A 15,037-nucleotide genomic window follows, 5' to 3' on the forward strand; every position below is an offset into this window, starting at 1 on the left:
AAACAACCTGCAACTCAACTTGAACTTTAACACCAATGAATTTTGACTTCACTTAGACCTGAACCTTTTGACTTAAAATACTTGACACCCCCAAATCCAAAGATTAAAGAATATGTTCTTTAAAAAGTGTTTCCTGAATCAATTAATTTTCCTTTATTTCCTGAAACAGCGTATTTTAACGCTATTCATTCCCCGCAGTTCCATTTTTTTTAACCCATCTGACATCATCCAGTCAGGTTGCAGGAGTAAGACCATGAAGAACCAACGTTATGTTACTGAGGGCCAATTGGAAATTTTTTTACCAAAAATAATTTTGTTTGTGTACAAAAGCTATGCGGTTGTCAACAAAAAACGAAGTCCAGCATTGAGTATGTGTGGGTCAATGACAGACGGAGACGCGACAACTTCCAACTTTGTTAAACATTTGAAGTTCAACAAAGGACACTAAGTTGATGCTAATATGAACATACTAAGCTAATGCCTAGCTAACGTTATAAGGAGCCGAACACACACTTCATTTTTCACGCCCTCAAATTTGTTGTTTTCAATTGTTTTTTGGAAAAGATCAGCTCTGCACTCAGGATTTCTGGTGAGTAGGCTATGATACGGTGCTGGTTATGGTCGCTTGGCAACCTCAGACGCAACATGTCTGGCACAGAGTAGGCACAAGAGTCATGCCCAGCGCCCGATCTCGCGTTTTCCAGGTGGTTAAAGACGCGGCATGTTTACAGCCACTTACTCTGTTGTTAAAATGGCATTCCACTTGGTGAAGAGCACATTATGTCTTGTTTGGGACCCGAAATTCCAAGTTTAGGACTTGCAAAGAATTTAGACTTCTTTATGACTTGTAAAACAAACCTTGGTCCCGCCTCTGATTTATATGTGAAATTTTTTGTCATGTTTAACACAAAACAGATTTAAACACGATGTGAATCAACAGGTAGTGTGAAATGTGGACAGTTTTATCCTCTGACTGTTTCTTCTCTAAGAACTGAATTTGTTTCCCTGTAATCTGCAGTTTAAACAGCAGGTGGTGCCAGGTCCCCATCTTATAGTTAACAGACATCACTGGACAAGCTGTAAAAATAACTATTCTTTATTGAGAGTCACAAAGAAAACAGGTAATAAATACAGAAAAAGGACAGAATCATCATTTAACACCCAAATCACAAAGAAGGTTTCATTAACACAGAGACAGAAATCTGATTTTTTTTTAATGTTCTACATCTTTTCTTTGAGTATGATGCCTGACTCCTCCTGCAAACATTGTGTTGGCAAACAAGTCAAAGAACCATGCAGGTAACTTTAACCCTTTTAACTACAAATTTGGTATTCTATCCATCCCAGCTGATCATTTTTTAAATCAGACATCAGTTTTTAGATTTACTTCCCTCCAGTTTATTTCTATTGAAATCAACACGCAGAGTCTTTAAACTTTTAATAACAAAAAACCTTTCACAAACTAAAATCTATGTAAGCTGGCATGTGTCGTGAAGGAAAAAAAATCTAATCTATGCATAAGAATTAATAAATTGTGCTCTCAAGTTAAGAAGTTAAACAATGATTGACGCCGTCCTGTAGCTCTGTCCTCGTACAAAGAATACAGACTCAAGTTTCAGAAAATCTACTGGTTTGGCAAATGTACATCAGGATAATTACAACGTTAACGAGGATGGAGCTTAAAACTTAGAACAAAGAGTGAAAGATATGTCTGTGTTTTATGATAAAATGAAAATGATGAAAAAATGAAATGCAAATACAAGAAAATGATTTGAGAATTGTTGGTGTATTTTGTTTATTTTGCAGAATCTTTCTTTGTCTTGTGTATAACAGATTAGTTTAAGCTTTCTGTTACATAATAATCTAAATTCAAGGTTTACTTATGAGCTCTCCGGAGCTGTATGTAGGGAAGTTTTCCAAAGTCAAAACAAACTTTGAGGAATTTTCTCATTGAAGATTTAGGAAACAAACTAAAAACCACAAACATGGAAAAACAGTCCGTCAGGTGGTAGCTTAGCTCCATCAAAAATACACCTGCCAAACAAGAAGTTCCCATGACGAGATGATTTTGTTGGTAAAACCTCCATCCTTGACTAACAGACAAGGTAAGCATTTTTTAGATACATGTTGTAAGTCATGAGAGCTGCTTGGTTTGACACCCAGATGATTTGTAAGTCTGAAATCATTCACTAGGTCACTACTCACTCACAAAGTGTGTTGACGTCTTTTGGACACTAAACTGTATTAAATTCACCTGGATTCTAAGAATAAATTACACAGTACTGGATTCAAGAATTCAGGTCATTTTCTTTATTTGATTAAATTTCAGAAATGGTGGGTAAATTCTGGAATAACTACGGAAGCACCCCAAAGAAAGCTTATAAAATTTAAGGTAAAAATTTAGTTGTATTTCCTCAATCAATTAGTATCTTGTATTAAAGATCTCATGATTACAAATAATATTACAGAATACAGATCTAACAACCTTAGAACACAAAAATATGTCATAATCACAACATCTTATGAGATACAGAATCTCATAATGACAAGATTGGTGTTTTATAATTACAAAATAATTTTCTTGTAATTACCAGATACTGTTCTCATAAGTAAGACCTAGTTTATTCTTGATTAAGCATCGAGCCGTCTCAGACCAGGGTCTGACACCAACACAGCTGTGCTCCATTGACTCTAATGCAATTGTTTCAGATTTCCTTCATTTCCAGGCTGGTTTTGTGGATGTGGAGCTAAATGTTGTGCCTGGGGCACGTCGTGTATTAATGATACTCGTTACCTGGAGAGGTTGGAAAAAGATATACGTTTCTTCCCTGTTCCAAAATCAAACCCTGTAAAGTGTAGGGTTAGCTAGCTAGCTACTGAAGATATAGCCTACTGAATGTATACACATGCTGCTTTTGCTTTTTAATGATTATAACAGTGAAACAAAGACCGACCCTGCTGTACAGGAACCAGTGAAGGGAAGCAGGGAAACTTTGCTGATATTCAACCAGCTGTGTGTCATCACAGTGTGTGCAGATGAATGTTGTTTGACTTTCCCTGGAGATCCCTGCCTGTCCGGCGGGGGAGGTTCAGGTGCTGGCAGCAGCAAACACTGTTCATCTGCACGCACTGCAATGCCACACAGCTGGTTCAATATCAGCAAAGTTTCCCTTTATATTCATTGTCTTGTGTGGCGATCAGCAGTGATGTGGTGGTTCACTTTTACACTGTGATCTGTAGCCTATAGTTCGGCTTTAGCTTCTAACTATCTTTGTCTTCTTAACCTGTTGTTGCTGCTGAGTCAGTTTGACATCCTGGATATATCCTTCAAACACAGACTGTAGACCCCTCTGTCTGCTTCACTCTGACATCACTCTTTCATTTTTCCAAAATATGATGTTTCTTCAGGGAGTGCAGTTAGTTACAGTGTGGGCTCCATGCTTACTCTGACAGCTTGTCAGACCATCACAAAGGGGTGGGGCTTAGCGGAAGGTCAATTACAAGAAAACTAATTTTATTTTGTGACTACGAGATACAAAAGTCATAATTGCAAGACCCAGGATCCAGTTTTATTCTTTTTAATATGTAAAATGCAAAATATGTTTTTTTTTTTTTTCATAGTTAGCATCTATTTTAAATAAATTAGCTTCCGTGGCTTTAAATGCACCCTGTAGTTCAAATACACCAGTGCTGCTTATAGTTCTTATTAAAGTTAGCTGAGTTAAAAGTAATTAAATCAATTTAGCTGACTAATATGAAGTTAGCAATGTTTTACAAGTTGTTTACAATACTAATTTTTGTATTTCTATGAGTTTGTCATGTCACACATTATTTACTGTAATAAATCTGATTACAGAGTCGAACACACACAGGACTGCTTCATGAAAAGTGAATGATTTTGTTTTATGCTGTTGATGATGATGATGATTGGTTGTTTGGGGGTTTCCAAACATATGCTTCATTAAAAAGGTGGGGTTTGTGTATATATGTGTGAATTTATATGTTGTGTGTCTTTTATATACATATGTATGTGTCAGTACTGGTTGGTTAATGTGTGTACAGTATATATACAGAGTGTGTGAAATTTTGTACTTCTATCTTTGTGGGGACCTTACACTCTGCCTGCAAAGTGAGGACATTTTGACAACTGAGGACATTTTGTCTCATTTTCACTTCTTAAAGCGGTTGTTTGAGGGTTAAGACTTGGTTTAGGTTTAGGGGCTTGGCTAAGCTTGTCAGTGAGGGACCCAACAAGAACAACTTCTATCTGTGTGAGGACAGTTTCTCTACTGCCAAAGAGAGGACATTTTGTAAAGTGAGGGCATTTTGTCCAGTCCTCTCATTGTCAGGCTGCTTTGATGGTTAATATGTTGTCCAGCAGTTAGGTTTGAGGTAAGGTGATCATCACAAGTACAGAAGTACAAAGACGTGTGTGTGTGTGTGTGTGTGTGTGTGTGTGTGTGTGTGTGTGTGCGCGCGTGCGCTCTTAGTTGTTTTCTGTGAAGTCTCGGCAGATGCCTCGGACCAGCAGAGGGACGAACTCAGCGAGGCCGGTAAACTCCCTGGTGAAAAAGGTGTGGCTGTCCTTCGGCTCTGATGCCATTGCTTTGAGGTCGTCCATGGGTGCCCAGGCCACGCCCACTGAGTACATGGTGATGCCTGGTGATTTTTTGGATGGGAGAAACAGGAGATATGAAAGAGATGTGGATATCCGTAAGAAGTGAACAAAAACTGCTGCCTTTAGTTTAACACACACCTTGTTTCTGCGCAACCATGGCCGGGTCTCTGACATTATCATATGACTGGCCGTCCGTCACCACAATGAGGAAGTTGCGACCTGGTCCCGTCCGCCTGGCAGAAAAAAATTACACTTTTTACTTATGATTCAAGCGTTTTCCTCCTCCACACAGAATGAATCCTGCTGAGACAAACCTCAGCCGTCTCACTCCATGACTGGGTTCACATTTTCCGGCAATGATTTTCTAACACTTCAAAGTTATTTTTTAAATCTAATAATCAATAATCAAACTTATTGTCATTTTGTTAGCAAATTTGCTGGGTTTTGAGATGACTAACATGGTAAGAAAACAAAAACATATTTCTGCAACATAAAATTCTGTTGTTGTTTGGGGTTTTTTATCTGAATTTTTTTCTTGTACATTACTAAAGAACTTTACATCCTAAGGCCTCTAGAAATAATTGTAAAATTAGTAACTGGTCACAAATTGTATACAAATGAAACCTGTGAAACTCAACATAAAATTCACATTACTGCATTTTTTAATGTCACAAGCTAAAAAGGTTGGGAACTATAGCTTTAAAGGGGAGAAACCCAAGGTGAATGGGGTAAAATTTTTCAGCTAATAGATACCACCATGAAACTTTCCTTGCTGATTTCTCACAATAGGACAATTATTTTATTATATGTATGGTAAAGCTCTTAACATTATAGAGCAAAAATAACGACAGGTGAGGAGAGCAAATTTAAGTAACAGATATCATGATGAAACTTCCTCAGTTAATTAAGTTAATTACTTACATTAAGACCTTTTTTTAATATTACACATTTTCTAAAGTTCTGTGTTTAAATATATAAATAAGGCATTAACTAATTAAATATGAACTTTTTTGCATTAATTCCAAGATTAGAAATCCGAACTAAAATAAACCTAAATGTGTATTTTGGACATTTTCTTTCCAGTAGTGTAGAAGAGGACTAGTTAAGGCTTATCCTTAAATTATTAAAACCTGGTTGGGTGTTGTGTAAAGTGGAACACAACACTCAGGTGTGGTGTCACCTGAACAGGTTCTGGGTGGTGTAGCTGATGGCGGCTCCAGTGGATGTTCCTCCACTCATGTAGGGGATCCTCCTCAAGGCGTTGATGGATTCATCTTTGTTGGAATGGTCAAACAGGCCGAACTCCAGCCTCTGATCGTAGGTGAACTGCACCGCACCTGGACATCCAACACACAGTCAATCAGCCAAACACCTCGTTAACAAATCAGTTAATCTCTTGGTCAACTAATTGTTTTCATCCTGTGAAGCTGACCGACACGAGCGCCCACGTCTGAGATGTCAAAGCTGCTGGCGATTCCTGCCAAGAAGTCCAGGACCAGCTGGAAGTTTCCCTCTCCGACGCTGGAGGAACCGTCGATGAGGAACCCGATGTTCACTGAGTTGTAGCAGGTTTTACCTTAAAAACACATGTTAAATTCAGATGACACATTTTCTCAACTTGGCACTCAACTTTTTACCACCATGAATTTCGCATCAAGTATAACAAGTGGCAATGTAACGTACTTTCACTTGTATGACTTTTTGCAAGTCAAGTACACAGAAGCCCTGAGAGGCAGTGAAGTGATCCATTTTTAGTCTAAATTGTTTTCTTTACTGCATTTATGAGCTGAGAACAGGTAGGGAAAAACATTTTGCCAGGATAATCTTTTGAAGTACCCAACACATTTTTTGACAAATTTGCGACCAAAGTTTGAGAGAAAAACAGATTTAGATTGTGGTACCCTTTTAAGCTAAGCTAACTGTCTGCTGGCTTAATTTCATATTGATGGGACACACATGAGAGTGGTATTAATGTCATCTAACTCTGCAAGTAAATGTTGAACTAATCCTTTACTTATTTTGGGCTTGGTTGAGATTTAAAGGTCCAGTGTGTAAGATTTAAGGAGATTTAGTGGTGTCTAGTAGTGAGGATTGCAGATTGCAACCAGCTGAAACTTCTCCCAATTATATTTCTTGGAGTTTATTGTTCCAGAGATTTTCACTGGGAGCTGAATTATCCACAGAGGTCTCCTCCTCTCCAAAACAAACAGACCAGCTGGTTTAAACTGTAAAAACACTGAATAAAACAGTTTAATGTTACAAATCAGTGTTTTTCCAACGTCATTTGGCACGTCAGAGACAGACGGCTTGACCACCACGTGCTACTGTGTGCCCACCTTTTTTTCTGATAACTTCAAATCCAGACTTTCATGAGGTTTTTACCACGAGCTTAATTATCCACAGAGGTCTCCTCCTCTCCAAAATAACAGACCAGGTGATTAAAACCGGTGAAAACCCTGACTAAAGCAGTTTCACATTACAAATCAGTGTTTTTACCTACGCTGCTTGTTGCTAATGGGCTGCTAACTATGTTGGCCAACATGGAAACATAAATGGCCCAATTTAGCACCAGTGTTTGGTTTGTTCAAACAGAAATGTAGAAACATGGCGGTGCATTATGGCGATCTCTGTAGACAAGGACCTGCTCTCTATGTAGATGTAAACGGCTCATTCTAAGGTAAGAAAAATACAACAATTCCTATTTTCAGGTGATTATACACTAAAGAAAACATACTTATGATACTGTATTCCAGTTCTGTCAATATATCCCCCGAAATCCTACACACTGAACATTCTGTGTTGTGGTTGTGTCTTACTGCAGAGCAGGCTGTCCAGCGAGCAGAGCCTCTGAGCGAGAGGTTTGACGTGTTTGTTGGTGCTGAACCAGCTGGGGATCAAATAATTGAAGAAACCATTATCTTTACACACCGCCTGCAGATAGAAGACACATGGAAACATGTTATATACAACTGCTGAAAAGTTTATAATCTGCTGCCAATAAAGTTTGGTGGTGTTTGGTCAGATGAGGTGTAGACTCCTCTATATGTCTGAAAGGTGTTTGATGCTTTCAGGTCATAGAAAGTCCTTTGTAAAGATAGATGTTACTTAGTATGAAGGGCTTGTTTTGTGCATGGAGAACAAAATGCCATACAATGGTTCAAACTGACAACTAGAAGAGACAAAGATCCCTCTGAGAAACAGGTGAGAAGAGAACAAATCAGCAGTCATTGGTAAAAGACACCAGTAGCTTAGCATCAAAATGTGTGCAGATGTCCTGTCTCACAATAATGCCTCCAACAAGCTGGAGTTCTTCAAACTTCACAATAGAAACAGAAGGTTAGTCACTGTTGGAATATAAGCTGAACATACTATGGACTGACAAATGACAGTTCAGACCTCTTCAATCGAACCACTGAGTAGACTTAAGAGGACAAACACAATATTCAGAGCCCAGTTGCTCCTTTGTGGTTCAATAAGGATCGAGGGTCACTGAAAACAAATTCAACATCCAAGTTCACACAGTATTCTCCCCTGTCACAAAACACTTTGGAGGCATCCACTCACTTCATTCTTCTTCTTTTCAAATGTCAATAAAACATCTGGCATCTAAGTAGGGTTGCGGCAATAAACCGGTTTCGAGGTATAAAGCGACATAAAAGTTGATGGATATCATACTGAGTACATTTGCTTATCTACGATACTAAAAATAAAAAAATGCAACTGGACATTAAATCTGTCGGTTAAAGCTGGGCGGTCTGTGAGTATCTGCCGCCCTCATTGAATTGGCAATGGTGGAGGTGATGAATAAATATGCTCCGTTCTTTCAACATTGGATTGAGTTGTTAATGTGCTAACTGGCTAACTAGCATCAAGACGATCTTCCAGTTCCTTTTATGAATGACGATTACAGATGACAACCATCTGCTGGTGTGAGTAGTTATTTTCTCTCTCACACACACACAGAATGTCTGGTCTTTGTGTTTAGATGCAACTTTTTGGCTGAGACACTGCTACATCAGGCAACACAGCTGGGGGCCCTCATTGCCACTAGTTCTCTGAAGTTGGTTTGGTGTGTCTGGGCCTTAAAAAGTACAAATGAAGACAATTTGAAGAATTCTAAAAGTAATCCAAGGATTTAGAATATGTTACTTAGTTTAAGTAATCCCATGAAGTATGTTAGTAATTACATTTTAGGGCATGTATTCAGTGTAACAGCTGATTCTGGTCTTTTCAAAAGTAGTATATATTTTATACCTTTAGCTGAGGTTCATTTTTAAATGTTGAATAAATGAAAGAAAATGTGAATAAAGTACACACCTTCTTCATGAAGTCCTTGTCTCGCACCATGGGGAGCTCCTCAGGTGCCGGTTTGGCCACAGACACCAAGAAGACGTTGATGCCGGACTCTCTGGCCAACACGGCCGCCTGCTCCAAGTCATCAGATGGCCAGCCGTCAACCAGCACCATCATCACCCGGGGGTGACCCCGCCTCCCCCCTTTCTCCTGGGCGAAGAAGGTCTCCGCTGTGTGCATGATGGCCTTACCTGCACGAGGTCAGTGACAAGACAAGAAATCAGTTTTCTTTCAATGTTTTTTTAAAGATTCATTTTGTGCCATTACAGTTTAGCTTGTTACTAATCATTGACATATGTATGCTCTCCATTCAGGTTGGACTTCACAGTAGGCTGATATTGAAACAAAAATACTACAAGAGAGGCAAAAAGCATTTTAAATTACATTTCAGGGATCTTATTGTTAAAGCACATTCATTCAAAATGTAGCATTTGACAGTTATTTATGTATTTCATTTTGTAAAAATATTTTAAAGATTCCTCCACGCACCATTAGAGAGAGCCCACGTACCACTGGTGTTACAAATACCACGGTTTGAGAGTCAATGCTGTTGGTGAATAGGAGTCCTTACAAGTACAGTGCAGACGTGTGTGTGTGTGTGTGTGTGTGTGTGTGTGTGTGTGTGTGTGTGTGTGTGTGTGTTTAACCTATGTTGGTGTCTCCTCCCAGGTAGGCCAGCTCCTTGATGGCAAACAGCAGCTCTTTAGGCTGAGTGTAGTTGTTCAGTAAGAACTCTGTCCTGGGAGAATCACTGCACACACAAGCCAGGTGAAAGTCAACATGTTGTATGAAGTAAAAATATGTAAGTATTATCAGCAGCATGTAGCTAAAGTACTTAAATTTAAAAAAAAAACAAAAGTACATATAGTGCAGTAAAAAGTTTTCCTGCTCCATCTGATGTTTTTGGATTAATATCACTGCTGCATTAATGTCTATGTGAAATCTTTTGCTCATTCAACTCCTTTATATACTGTTGGGTAGTTTAATCTAAAGCAATACATAATATTCTATAACATCATATTATGTTTGTAGCCTGGCTGTCCCGTGGGGACCACATATCTCTAAAGTCAGAAAAACAGCCTGTTTACAGCTTTGTGACGACGACTTTTCCAGCTGATCCAACAAGGTTTTTAGTGAGTTTGTTTAGCTTAAGACGTGGGAGAATTTTCTCAGTAACCTTGACCAAACCCTGATTCTGAGCCTCACCTTAAAATAGCCCATTTAGGAAGTAAAGACCAAATGTCCTCACTTTCCAGGCCTAATACATTAGTCCTCACATAGGCATACAAGCGAAAACACACACACACACACACACACACACACACACACACACACAGTTATATAACACAAACGACATCAACACATCTGAAGTCACATGGTTTTCAGGGGACAGGAAGGGGATGAAAAACTAAAAGTAACTGAAGCTGCCAGATAAATGTAGTTCAGGATATAGTACAATATTTATCTCTGAGGTGTAGTAGAGGAGATGGAGAAAGGAGCATAAAATAAAATAAAAAAAACTCAGGTACCTTGATTTTGTACAAAAATTAATTCAAAAAAAACTCAGGTACCTTGATTTTGTACAAAAATTAATTCATTCATACAGTTGGGTGAGAGGCAGTGTTCACCCTGGACAGGTCACCAGACTATCACAGGGCTGACACATAGAGACAGACAACCATTCACACTCACATTCACACCTACGGACAATTTAGAGTCACCAATTAACCTGCATGTCTTTGGACTGTGGGAGGAAGCTGGAGCATCTGGAGGAAACCCACGCTGACACAGGGAGAACATGCAGACTCTGCACAGAAGGGCTCCCCCACCCCAGGGTTCGAACCAGAAACCCTCTTGCTGTAAGGTGACAATGCTAACCACTGCACCACCATGCCGCCAGTTTCAGGATAAAGTAGCAAAAATGAAAAAAAAAAATCAAGTAAAATACCTGGATTTTGGACTAAAATATCACACTTTATAATGGGAATTGTAACTTTACTCAAGTATCTGTAACTGTTTTTTCTTTTTTTAAATATGTTGTACTTTATTTATTAACTGAATCTGCCATGGAAAATACATTTCTACTAAAAAAGTCTTGTTCCTTGGTATTTTTTTCTTTAAGTGAGCACAATTTATGTTAAAATTCATAATAAACTTCAAACCTGATGGTTAAAAACTTTTGGGATTTTTTTTTCTTGTGTCATTTTCCAGAAAATTTTCTTTATTGCTCTTATTTTGTATTTTATCATAGGTTTTGTGTAAATGCTGCTCAAGAAATATGATGCCAAATGGCAAGATGGGGACCCAAAAATTAAATTGTTGAAAGGCTATACCCCTCACACTGTAAGTCAGATTTACTTGAAATTCAACAGACAAGTTCAGCTCAATGTGCTCTACAAAAAAGCCGGACCATTGAGGTCCGGTGACTAAATTTTCCACTATTTTGAATTTTTTTGGAAAAACAAATTTTTGACATCGCCTCCTAAACTGCAGCTCTAAATTTGTACTAAATTTTCTGTGGATCATCACTGGACAAAGCTTGTCAACAGTTAACAAACACTTGTTGATATCTTATAGCATTTTCAAGATATTGACCTATGAACTTTAGAGGGGGCGTGGCTCACCACATAAAAAGACCTAACTCCACAACCTTTTGGCCAATCATCACAAAACTTGCAGGAAGTGTCTGCATAAATACTAGCAACATACCCTTAAAGGTTCATTCAAATATGCCACTAGGGGGCGCCACAAGTACAAAAAATAGGCATGGTATTACACAAATCAGACTATAAATCAGAAATTCTCGGTCAAATAATTCCAAACCTTGCAGGATATGTGTTATAATAATGTTTAACCATGCTTGTAAAATTACTATTATTATTATCGTTCAATAGGGGGCGCCACCGGTTCAATGGCCTTTTGGAAAATTTGGTTATAAATCAATGATAGTTTGTCCAGTTATCACTGAACTTGGTGAATATTTTTAACTAAGCTATTAAAACATGTCCCCAAAATGTTTCTGCAACTGATAAATAAGAAGCAACAGTGTTGCAAAAGAAGAGCGTGGCCCGGTGGAGATTTGGACGTAATCGAATGAGCATCTGTCTGATTGTCATAAAACCTGTTGTTCATCTTTAATGCTGGTGTTCTACACTGTTAAAGGTCTTGATGTTACCCAGCTTTCAAGCTTTAAAGGTCCGTGCTGGCTTGAACCCCGGAGTTGCTGCTTACAGCTATGTTTATAATATCACTTTAAATCTAAATGTATTGATTATTTGCGTTCTGTGTGTGCGTGTGTGTGCGTGTGTGTGTGTGTGTGTGTGTCACCTGGCCTGGATCAGTCCTATATGTGGTCCTGTTGATCCAACTTTCAACATGGCCGCCAGCTTGGCAACAAAGTTCTTTTGCAGGTTAAATCTTCGCTGCCCGATGTTGTTACTGCTGTCGATCACCATGGCGATGTCCATCTGACAGTCTGCACATGTACACACACACACATGCACACAGATTAACAGGTAAAGCTCTAGCTGCACAGTCTTAGGTCATGTTCAATCTTTAAGTCCTGCAGCAAAACCTTCACAAACACAAAACAAGTGCACACTGTACCTTTATTTCCACCTGTCAGAGCTTTCTTCACTGATGGCTTCTTCAGTGGTTTCTTTGCTGCATCACACACACACACACACACACACACACACACACACACACACACACACACACACACACATAAAGGTCAGCTGGGGTAACACAGTCTGTCTGGTGGAAACATCACACTCCTGTTGTGTCTGGAAGCCTCAGAAGGAGAAAAGAAGAACAAGAAGAAGAAGGAAAACAGCAGGAGACAGCAGCAGGAGAAGTGTTTGTTTACCCCCGCGTCATTACTGCTAATTTTCAAAATAAAGCTGGTTTTCAAATTACAGCAGTTTCAAATAATTCTAGGGGGCACTATTGAGCCATTTTCTCACACCCACACACTAAACCCATAAAACACAAAACTGTCTTCATGACTTTTTGAGCACCTTTAGACCCTAAAAAATGTGACTGCTTTTGTGAAATAATAATTAACAGCTATTTCTTTAGGGTCCTCACACCACTCAGCGCTCAGGCCCTAATAATGTGTATTATTTACCTGGCTGTGCAGCTGCAGGCAGAGCTGTGGTGCTGGTCTCACTGGTCAACTCCAGTGGAACATTAACAGGCTCTGGTCACACACACAGACACACAGAGGATAGGGTGATTGGTTGTAATGTAAATGCAATAAACAAACATCCTCAGTTATCTCTGGTATACTTCCTTCCTTCATTTCCTTTACTTTAATCTTTGGTAAAGGATGTCAGTGATGCTCAATATTAATAATAATAAATTATTTTTTATTTCACCAAAGGGTTCACATGAAATAAAAAAAAAAAAGGTCAAACAATTAATCAATGAACAGAACGGCTCCACCTACTGGTGAGGCTGAAGGAGGCGGTCCAATGGGGCAGGGCCTGTGATTGGATGCCGTGGGCGTAAGAGCTCATGTAGTTGTGTCGTCCCTGCAGCTTGTGAACCCTGACGGGGCCGCCGGACGGACGCAGCACCCCCCTGCAGAGCGGAGACACATCCGGAACATAGACTTTTAAGTTTCGTCAGCTGACGAACAAAGTTTACAGTATAATTCTGGTTTATAACACCTGGGTCTCATTTTTGTAGTTTTTCAGATGTGTCTGTGTACGTGCAGCTGGGCCACCACTGAGATTTGCTTTGCAGACCTTCTGAACACAGATCAATTACTACATTCGACTGGAAGCAGTAGTTTGTCATTTTGAGATTTTCACAAATTTATTTTCTTGATAAGAGTCAGATTGATGCCACTCTCATATCTGTCCAGTAAATGTAATGCTCCAGCCAGCAGCTGGTTAGCTTAGCTTAGCATAAAGGCTGAAAACAGGAGGAAACAGCTAGCCTGGCACTAAGCAAAGGTTACAACCTACCAGCACCTCTAGAGCTCACTAACAGGTTATACCCCTTCTCTACCAATATAAGCATGTGTACACAGGGTTTTTTTAAACACCTGAAAACCCACTGAAAGAGGTGATAGACTTGTTTCCCATTGCCATTAGATCAGAGCTGTGTGCATGGCTCTGCAACAGATGAGTATGCCTTTCTGTTTGCGGGGTTAATCCTTTGGTATGTCACGGACAGGCAGGAAAACAGGTTAGCAAACAGCAGAAAGCAGCATGAAGGCCTGTGAAAACTTTACGGTGGTTACTTCTTTTTATGTATCTCTTACTTTTTTAGTCTCTCTTTCAATCTCAGTGCAGACTAATTTAGAATGATGTTTGAGTGCTGCTTGGGAGGAGACGGAGGGTATTTTGTGGTGGCGCGTCATTGGATCTCAGCAGTTAAGAGGCTAAAATTAGCACGTTCACCCGGGTGTTGGGTTTCTATCAATGCCAGTCAGCATATCATATCATAACACAGTGCCAAGTATCTTTTTTTTTAAATTATATAAATCATTAATAAAAAAAGAAATCCAAATTAAACTTTTGGCAGCCTACTAAGGTAATATAATCAGTTGCTTTACTAGACACTTTTTGCTACTTAAGTAAGACGGACAGACTGAAAACATCTTATTAGATAAAACAAATGTTGACAAAGTTTTCCTTTGGGGACATCATTTACAGTTGAAAAAATGTGATAAATTGTAATATATCACAACATATTTTATCCCAATACTCCTCATTTCACAAGATATTTAAAATTGCAATAATATTGTATTATGACTTAAAGGGAAATTTCGGTTTATTTCAACCTGTCTCCTATTGTCCTAAATTTGTTTCAAGTGACTAGTGACATAAAAATAATAGTTAGCATGTTAGCCGTTAGCCTAGAACAAGCAGCGATCTCATAGCGTGCCTGAACAAGCAGCAACAGCTGGAAGACAGAACCGGACAGTAGCCTGAAAAGTTCATTCATTTATTTTATGAAAGATTTATAGAATAATGGCTGACTTTTTGCCAGACTTCGACTTTGTGGAGGAGGAATTTGATTTTGCAGAGTTTGATGGCCGCCCTTATTTATTTG

At 39.0% G+C, this 15,037-nt stretch overlaps 1 protein-coding gene across 2 annotated transcripts in view; it reads right to left on the reverse strand.

Annotated features, from left to right (window-relative positions):
* Positions 1–1,099: 1,099 nt before the first annotated feature.
* The window catches only part of coch (coagulation factor C homolog, cochlin (Limulus polyphemus)), a 24,265-nt gene continuing 10,327 nt past the window's right edge, over positions 1,100–15,037 (reverse strand). For both annotated transcript variants that reach the window (XM_050062295.1, XM_050062294.1), the window contains 11 exons: positions 13,422–13,555; positions 13,101–13,172; positions 12,578–12,634; positions 12,299–12,446; positions 9,619–9,722; positions 8,936–9,162; positions 7,435–7,549; positions 6,051–6,194; positions 5,799–5,955; positions 4,757–4,851; positions 1,100–4,659 (listed from right to left, as the gene is read on the reverse strand). In XM_050062295.1, coding sequence (XP_049918252.1) covers positions 4,487–4,659; positions 4,757–4,851; positions 5,799–5,955; positions 6,051–6,194; positions 7,435–7,549; positions 8,936–9,162; positions 9,619–9,722; positions 12,299–12,446; positions 12,578–12,634; positions 13,101–13,172; positions 13,422–13,555 — 1,426 coding nt within the window. In that variant the 3' untranslated portion in view covers positions 1,100–4,486. The remainder of the gene's footprint in view (positions 4,660–4,756; positions 4,852–5,798; positions 5,956–6,050; positions 6,195–7,434; positions 7,550–8,935; positions 9,163–9,618; positions 9,723–12,298; positions 12,447–12,577; positions 12,635–13,100; positions 13,173–13,421; positions 13,556–15,037) is intronic.

The sequence above is a fragment of the Epinephelus moara genome, chromosome 14 (genome assembly GCF_006386435.1).
Source record: "Epinephelus moara isolate mb chromosome 14, YSFRI_EMoa_1.0, whole genome shotgun sequence".
Classification (NCBI taxonomy): Eukaryota; Metazoa; Chordata; class Actinopteri; order Perciformes; family Serranidae; genus Epinephelus; species Epinephelus moara.